Here is an 8,406-nt window from a genome sequence, read left to right on the forward strand (position 1 = left end):
GCTTTAAACAGGACACGTTTCCTAACACAGTCAATGATTTATCTCATCATACACTTTTTATACTACAGCGAGTGTTATTTATACGTTTTAATTTGGTTAACTGGTTTGGACAAACTTGTAAGTTACTAAAAAGGCATTTTAACTTGCCAGGATACGTGGCGTCTCGTGGGAGACTTCTATAAAACCAAGAATTTTACTGAAAGGTCTTTTAACTTGGAGTATTTCGTAAGAATAAGTCGTAGTTGCACTCATTACATCTTGCCGAAATGCGACCAAATGTAAGATTCACACGAATGTGAAGAAGAGAGAGAGAGAGAGAGAGAGAGAGAGAGAGAGAGAGAGAGAGAGAGAGAGAACATGGAAACATTGCGTTCGAGGGTCGTGCGTACGATCAGTTTTACGCTCAGGCCGGGACTCCTCGGGTCTACTACGGGCAGAGAGCATCGCGGAGAAGACAGTTAGAGTTGAGCCCGTGGGAAGAACAGACTATGTCGCTCCGACGCTCTCATACGGTGCGGTAATGTTGGTCCGAATGCATTCAAGACTGAACACAAGTCCCTTCCTTGTGTCGGAATGTCTCTTAGGACATTTCCCCTAACTTCGAAATAGTGTGCCAATCAAAATGAGTTGTAGAGCGACGAGGAGGTATGGCAGGGCGGCGGCGGTGGCATTGTGCCGAATTTCTGTGCTGGCTTCCTTGTGGAGTTACGCCCTCGCCAACCGTTACGGCGACGGAGGCGAGTGCGAGAGTCAAGCCCTTAGTTCGAGTGACAGAGAGAGAATTCTCACTTGTTCCCTTAAGACCCTCGACGAGGATGTGAGAGTGGCCAATTTAACCAGTGTGTCGGTGGAAAATGTTGTCCGACTGACAGTCGTTTGCAACGAAGTGTATCACTTTGAGAGTGTGCTGAAATCCACCAGTTTGTCAGGCTTTCAGAGAGTGAAAGAGTTCAACGTAGAGTTTTGCAAAATTAGTGAACTCGATGAAAATGCATTTGTGAACCTCAGAAATTTAAGAAACTTGACTCTTCGGACTCGAAATTCCGACTGGCCCGTGATGAGTCTGACTGCCAATTCGGAAGTGTTCCGTCCATTACATCAACTCGAGAGGTTAGATTTAAGCATGAATAATATTTGGGAGCTTCCAGCGGGGGCTTTCTGCCACTTAGCCAGCCTGAAGTTCCTTAATCTAAGTCATAACCACCTCCAGGCCATCACGCAGCTGGGGTTTGGCCAAAACGCTGCTGCATCAGTAGACAGGGCATCATCATCGGGTGCCCTGGCGTCTTGTAGGTCAGACATCAGCTCTCTCGACCTGTCGAGCAACGATGTTACGGTGTTAGTGTCTGGCTCCTTGCAAGGCCTGACCCACCTGCAGCACCTTTTCTTACAAAACAACGAACTGGGAAAGATAGACGACAATGCCTTCTACGGCCTGGGCAGCCTCCGGACGCTCGACATTTCCGACAACCAGTTAGTTGCGTTGCCCGAGGACGCTTTCCTTCACACCCCTGGGCTTATGAACTGTCGGGCTCGAAACAACTCTCTGTCTGTGTTGGGGCCAGGCCTCTTTCGTGGCCTGGACCAGTTGGTGGAACTCGATCTCTCTCACAACGAATTGAAGTCCGAGTGGTTAACCTCCACGATCTTCCAGGGGCTTATTCGCCTTATGCTGCTGGATCTGTCTCACAACAAGATTTCCCAGCTGAACCAACAGGTCTTTCGTGATCTTTACAGTGTGCAGGTGCTAAGACTCTCCCACAACCAGCTGCAAACTATCCCAGCTGCAGCTTTTGCTGCCTGTGTTAACCTCCACACCTTGGATCTTTCCTACAACCAGCTGACCAACATTCCTGACAGAGCTTTCCAGGGTCTAAATGTTTTGAGTTTTTTGGCTTTGGATAATAACCAGATCAGCAATGTGGGTGTGTCCTCATTAACGAACCTGACCAGTTTGGAGGATCTCAATCTCAATGGAAATCAGCTCACAGTCATTCCCCAGGCTATTGGTCGTCTGCGGTACCTCAAAACTCTGGATTTAGGAGAAAATCAAATTGCTTCTTTGGATAACATGCCCGTGAAGGGGCTCGAGTTTTTGTATGGGCTGAGACTTGCCAGCAATAAAATCAGTGGTAATGTGTCTAAAAACACGTTCAGTAATATCCCTTCCCTTAAAATACTAAATTTGGCAAAAAATGGCATCACTGGCATAGAAAGCAATGCCTTTGAAAATAATTTGAATTTGCAAGCAGTGAGAATCGATGCCAACATGTTGTCAAGTATGAATAACCTGTTTGAGAATCTGCCAAAATTGTTGTGGTTGAATGTGTCCGATAACCAAATTGAAACGTTCGATTACCATTTTGTGTCTGAAAGCTTACAGTGGTTAGATTTGCATAAAAATAAAATTGGTCAGTTAGGAAATTTTATGGAACGCCATGATCTAAATCTACAAACCATTGATGCCAGTCATAATAAATTAGAATATATAAGTAGCATTCAAATTCCCGATAGTGTTCAGTTGTTGTTCCTTAATGATAACAAGATATCTGTTGTGGAACCTTTTACCTTCTTTAAAAAAGTGAACCTGACTCGTGTGGATCTTTACGCCAATCAGTTATCTAAAATGGATATGTCTGCTTTGAGATTAACGAAATTGCCCCCTGAGAAGTCTCTCCCTGAGTTTTACCTCGGGGGCAACCCCTTCGTGTGCGACTGCAACATGGAGTGGCTCCAGAGGATTAACGGACTGGAACACGAACGCCAGAACCCCAAAATTATGGATCTTCAGAGCATCTACTGCCAGATGCCCTTTGCTCGCACTGGGGCCTTCAAGGCTCTTGTGGAGGTCAACCCATCCCAGTTCCTCTGCCAGTATGAAACTCATTGCTTCGCCCTGTGCCACTGCTGTGAGTTCGATGCGTGTGATTGTGAAATGACGTGTCCCGACGGTTGTGGGTGCTACCACGATCAGTCGTGGAGGTCGAATATTGTTGATTGTTCGATGCAAGACGTGCAACAGGTACCCGATCGCATCCCCATGGATGCCACACAGGTGTATCTCGATGGCAATGATCTGAAGAACCTCTCCTCTCATTCGTTCATAGGGAGGAAGCACTTGCAGATCCTCTATCTCAATGGCTCCAATGTGAAAAGTGTGGATAACGAAACCTTCAGTGGGCTAACCAGGCTGATAGCATTGCACCTTCAGGATAACTTGCTGGAGGCCTTGCGGGGCAATGAGTTTCAAGGGCTTGAGATTGTGCGGGAGCTGTACCTTCACAACAACAAATTACGGTATGTCCACCAGCATACTTTTGCCACTCTTTCTCATCTGGAAGTACTGACACTTCACCATAATCATTTGATTAACTTTCCCGTTTGGCGTCTTGTTGATAACCCTTATCTCGGGCGTGTTTCTCTCAGTGCCAACCGATGGTCGTGCCATTGCCAGTTCATGGAGTCGTTCGGCATATGGCTGAATGGGAACGAAAGGAAAGTCACAGACAGCCAGGAAATCAAGTGTTTTGCCGACGAGTCCGGCAAGCAGCCGGGTTCCTCCATCATTGATTTCAACGTGACCACTTGCATGAACACAACTGCAACGTCGACTGTCATTCAGCCGATCGTGTTAGATAATTTGTTGCATCCAGTCCTTGCTACCGTTGTTGCACTGATTGTGGTGGTGTCGCTCATCGTCTGTGTCCTTTATCGTGGTACTATACGCGTGTGGATCTACTCCCACTGTGGCTTCAGGATGTGCCACAAGGATACGAACAGTGAAGACCGAGACAAGCTGTTCGATGCCTTCGTGTCCTACAGCTCGAAGGACGAAGCCTGGGTCAACCAGGTCTTGGCCGGGGAACTGGAGAGGGGCGAACGGCCTTACCGCATCTGTCTCCACTACAGAGACTTCCCCGTCACGGCCTACATCGCCGACACCATCGTGGAGGCCGTGGAGTCGTCCCGCAGGACAATCATCGTCCTTTCCAAAAACTTCATAGAAAACGAGTGGTGTCGATTCCAGTTCAAAAGTGCTCACCACGAGGTGTTGAAAAAGAGGAGGCAGAGACTCATCGTCATTGTTCTGGGCGAGATTCCAGCGCGAGATCTGGACCCTGACCTCCGTCTCTACCTTAAAACGAACACCTGCATTTATGCCAGTGATAAGTACTTCTGGGAGAAGTTGAGGTTCGCCATGCCCGACGTCCAGAACAGTCAGAGAGTGGTTCACACGTATAGCTCCGTTCCGGAGAGATCTTCCTCCTATACTAATAAATACAGTGTCAACAGTCCGTCCTCGATGCATCAAAATCTTCGCGGGGGTTCGGACACTTACTGGGCTTAGTCAATGGCCGTAAGGCTTCTTCTTCTTCTTCTTCTTCTTCTTCCTTTTCTCTTATGATCATTTTTCTCATCTCTGTTTTTGTTTTGTGATTTTTGTAAAGCTCAAAGAAGAGTTTTATGCAAGCAATGGTATAAATGAACCTTGCACCGTGGTCCAGTTAAGAGGGCATGATTGGCTGTGTGTAGGTTATTTTATGTGTTGATCACCACGAGATCTATATAGCTTTAAAATTAAGTGAATTATTTATTTGTTATGACGAGAAAACAAACGAACATGAACAAGACATATTGTTTATGCAAAAAAACGTTCAAGCCGCATTTACATAAGAAAAGCATTATTTGTAGGAATTAAAAGTTATCCAACCCCTTTCGTTGTGGAGCACATAAATGTTACTATATCCTCAACATTGATAATATACCATCTAGTCATATATGTATTAGGTTCGAAGGAAGAAAAAATGAACTATGAACTCGACCCATTTCTTGTGGAACATGAAACTTATAGCTATACATATATATGGCAGATGTTTGTGGTCAACCATGCCTGTTTTTTGTGTATTTTTTGTCAAGAAAATAAAATAAAATGTTTACACATTTTGATTGGCCCCCCACCCCCTAAGCACGGTCTAATTGTCAGGTATATTCCAGTTTTGAGAACGAATTGTAAATGAATCATTGTTAGATTATTGTCAGGATGCACTTAATTATTCATGAGTGCCTGAAATTGATCTAATTTTCATTGTCATTCAAGTATAACTTCCTGATTTTTCCCCTCTTTATATATATATAAAAAAGAAAAACCATCTTTTTTTTATTCAGATTTTATTTTGTCTCAGAATATCCAATCTTTTGATAGTACTGTACTTTTTCGCCAAACGATTGTGGATGTTATGTCATGTCATTTGAATATTTGGTTTTTTGGTCGTGAAATAATTCAACTTGTGTATTCATAAGTATCGTCCTATCATCATAATAGGCTACATTTAGAAAAAAAATTCTCCAAGTTATAGTCATTGTCATTCAGTCTAGTTTTAGTACATAACTGCAGGATTTGATTTTTTTGTAAAGAAATGATGTACTGGTGTTTGCAAATTTTATTTGAAATTGCTGTTTTACTTATATTTAAAATGCAGGATTCAGTTTTATGTTACCATGAAAATGTGTATTATTTTATGCAAATGTATTACAAACTGGTTTTATGTTCACTTAAATGCAGAGCAATTTTTTTTTCAGAGGTTTAAAATTGCATGAAAAATTTACTTACAGTTTGTTTATTTTGCTTAAAAAGTGTTTGTGCCATTAATTTCAACAATATTCTAATTGTAAGAATACTAATTCAACCGTTCTCTGATTTAAAAATGTTTTGTTTTTATGTTTGGTAAAAGAAAAGTATGTATATTATTTGCTGTTTTAGCTGGAATTTTTTTCTTTGACAAAATTTTACGTTTCAAATGGACGATTATTTGCAGATTTATGAAATGTCTTTTATACACTTTCTGTGGGATGTAGTTGTCAGAAAATTTAGTTAATTAAAATTATATTGGAAATGTGCTGTTATCATGAAATATGTAGTATGTACTGAATATTTTTATTTCATATTTTTGATTATTATTGCAGTTATATATATAACATGGATAATTGTGAGAAAGTGAGTCATAAAAGTCAATAAAAATATAAACCAATCAATGAGTACGTCAAACGCTTGTCAGCTGCATCAGTGTTACGTCCAGTTTATTAAGGAGAAATATTACAAATGTACTGCTGTTTTGTACTGCGCGCGCGCGAGAGAGAGTTTGCCCACTTAATCTGTGATAATACCAAAGTCATATACATCTTATTTAAACTTGTAAATATATTTTTTTTTACACAGGATGATTTTTCTTTTGTAAGATGTTGTGTGTATATATATATATTGATGTGTAAATAAAATACAATGGGCAAATTCGTTTTCTTAGAACCCGATTTTGTGTTTGATATTATTTCATTTGTGTTATAGAATATACATTGGTCATGTTTATTCAATATCAGAATGAATATGGGTCAAATATTTTCCCATACAGAAGCTTTGCATTTTTTCTCTTAAGTGTTTTTGCTCGGTAAATTTGGAAATATATTTTAAAAAAGGTTATATGATTGCCAATGAAGGTATTGTGTATGGTAAATAGGTAAGCTTAAAAGCAGATTATCATAAACTCTCTTTTTAAGAGATATGAAGATGTGTTATGTTTCTGTCGACAAAAGGAATTCGTATTCGACCCAGATGGAAAGAATGATGGTGAGCAAAGACAATTATAAATAGAGTATAAACGTCCATGAAAATGGTTCATTTAAATTGAGAAAGAAAATACTTGATAGTGATAATGAAATAGCACAACAAATATTAATTCCGAAGACCCCTGCAAAAGTGAAGTCGATTTTAAATAATGTTGATTACCTCTTTTCCCTTTAAAAGAGATTTAGAGCAAAGGAAAGATTTATCTTGCCAAAAAGGAAGTGAAGACCCACTATGTTGTTAAGGTACATACTGAGTTTTAATGAAATTTAAAGCTACATTGTCAGTGAGAAGTGCGAAGTTGCAATATCGAAAGCCTCTCTCTCTCTCTCTCTCTCTCTCTCTCTCTCTCTCTCTCTCTCTCTCTCTCTCTCTCTCTCTCTCTCTCTCTCTATATATATATATATATATATATATATATATATATATATATATATATATATGTGTGTGTGTGTGTGTTTGTGTGTAGTAGGCTATATATGTGTATATGTATATATATAGGCTATATATATATATGTGTATGTATATATATATATATATATATATATATATATATATATGTGTGTGTGTGTGTGTGTGTATGTGTGTGTGTGTGAGTATGTTTGTTTTTGTCTGTGTGTGTGTGTGTATGTGTGCGAGAGAGAGAGAGAGAGAGAGAGAGAGAAAAGACAATCAACATTCATTCAATAATTCCGTAAGGGTTCCTGAATGCATCCTTGATCGAGTCTGTAGATTAGGAAGTCTCAATGCATTACTAATGCCCTGTGTGGAAATCGCTTCCGTTCCTGGCAATGCCTTTAAAATTATACTTGCAATCGCCTTTTACTTTTGTTTTCTTCAGTAGTTTGGATCTCGTACCGTCATCGTTACCATCAGTGGTATTGTTAGGATCTGTTTTAGAACACACACACACATATAAACTGTATATATATATAAATATATATATATATATATATATATATATATATATATATATATATATATATATATATATATATATATATATATATATATATATATATATATATATATATATATATATATATATATATATATATATATATATATATATATATATATATATATATATATATATATATATAAGGCCAGAAATAATGGAATTCTCTTATCTCTTGGGTAACTTGCATCCAAAGTACATCTACTTGACCATGATTGAAACATAAGCCCATATGTTTCAATGCTGGTTAGGGCTTTTATACTTATCGCAAATAATTCCCTTGCACGGTACGTTATTCCAAGTGAGTTCGATGTCAAGTGGTTTATGAGACTTAATAGTTGAGTCTGTACAAAAAGTTGTGTGAACGACAGACATCGCATATATATATATATATATATATATATATATATATATATATATATATATATATATATATATATATATATATATATATATTACATTTGTATATATACATATATAAATATATAATCAATTTTTACGTTATTATACATATATTCCGTCACCCCTTGAGCTCTCGTAGACTTGAATATTTTATATCAATATGACCCAGAAACTCTCCCCCTCTCTCTCTCCCCCTCCCCCTTCTCCACCGCCCCCTCCTTGTGTGTGTATGTGTATTTGTGTGCGTGCGTCATGTTAACAGCTATAATCACATGAGAAACTAAAACCCAGGTTCCTTGAGAAAATATCAGGCTGAGTTCTGTGGACCCTTTATAATTGTACCTGGTCACCTTATTAGGTCGGTTCTCCCCTCCTGAATTTTAACTGTACACCGGTGCTTGGAAGTCATTTTCTCTGCTGTATAAGG

At 39.1% G+C, this 8,406-nt stretch overlaps 1 protein-coding gene across 1 annotated transcript; it reads left to right on the forward strand.

Annotated features, from left to right (window-relative positions):
- The first annotated feature begins 414 nt into the window (after positions 1 to 414).
- LOC136839527 (toll-like receptor Tollo) lies at positions 415 to 6,289 on the forward strand. The gene has a single exon (XM_067105740.1). The coding sequence runs from the start codon at positions 623 to 625 to the stop codon at positions 4,346 to 4,348; it is 3,726 nt and encodes a 1,241-aa protein (XP_066961841.1). The 5' UTR covers positions 415 to 622; the 3' UTR covers positions 4,349 to 6,289.
- The last annotated feature ends 2,117 nt before the right edge of the window (positions 6,290 to 8,406 follow it).

Source organism: Macrobrachium rosenbergii, chromosome 6 (assembly GCF_040412425.1).
Source record: "Macrobrachium rosenbergii isolate ZJJX-2024 chromosome 6, ASM4041242v1, whole genome shotgun sequence".
Taxonomy (NCBI): Eukaryota; Metazoa; Arthropoda; class Malacostraca; order Decapoda; family Palaemonidae; genus Macrobrachium; species Macrobrachium rosenbergii.

Bases quoted from the DNA above. Each gene is read 5' to 3' on its own strand.
- LOC136839527 (XM_067105740.1), top strand. From the start codon at position 623: ATGAGTTGTAGAGCGACGAGGAGGTATGGCAGGGCGGCGGCGGTGGCA.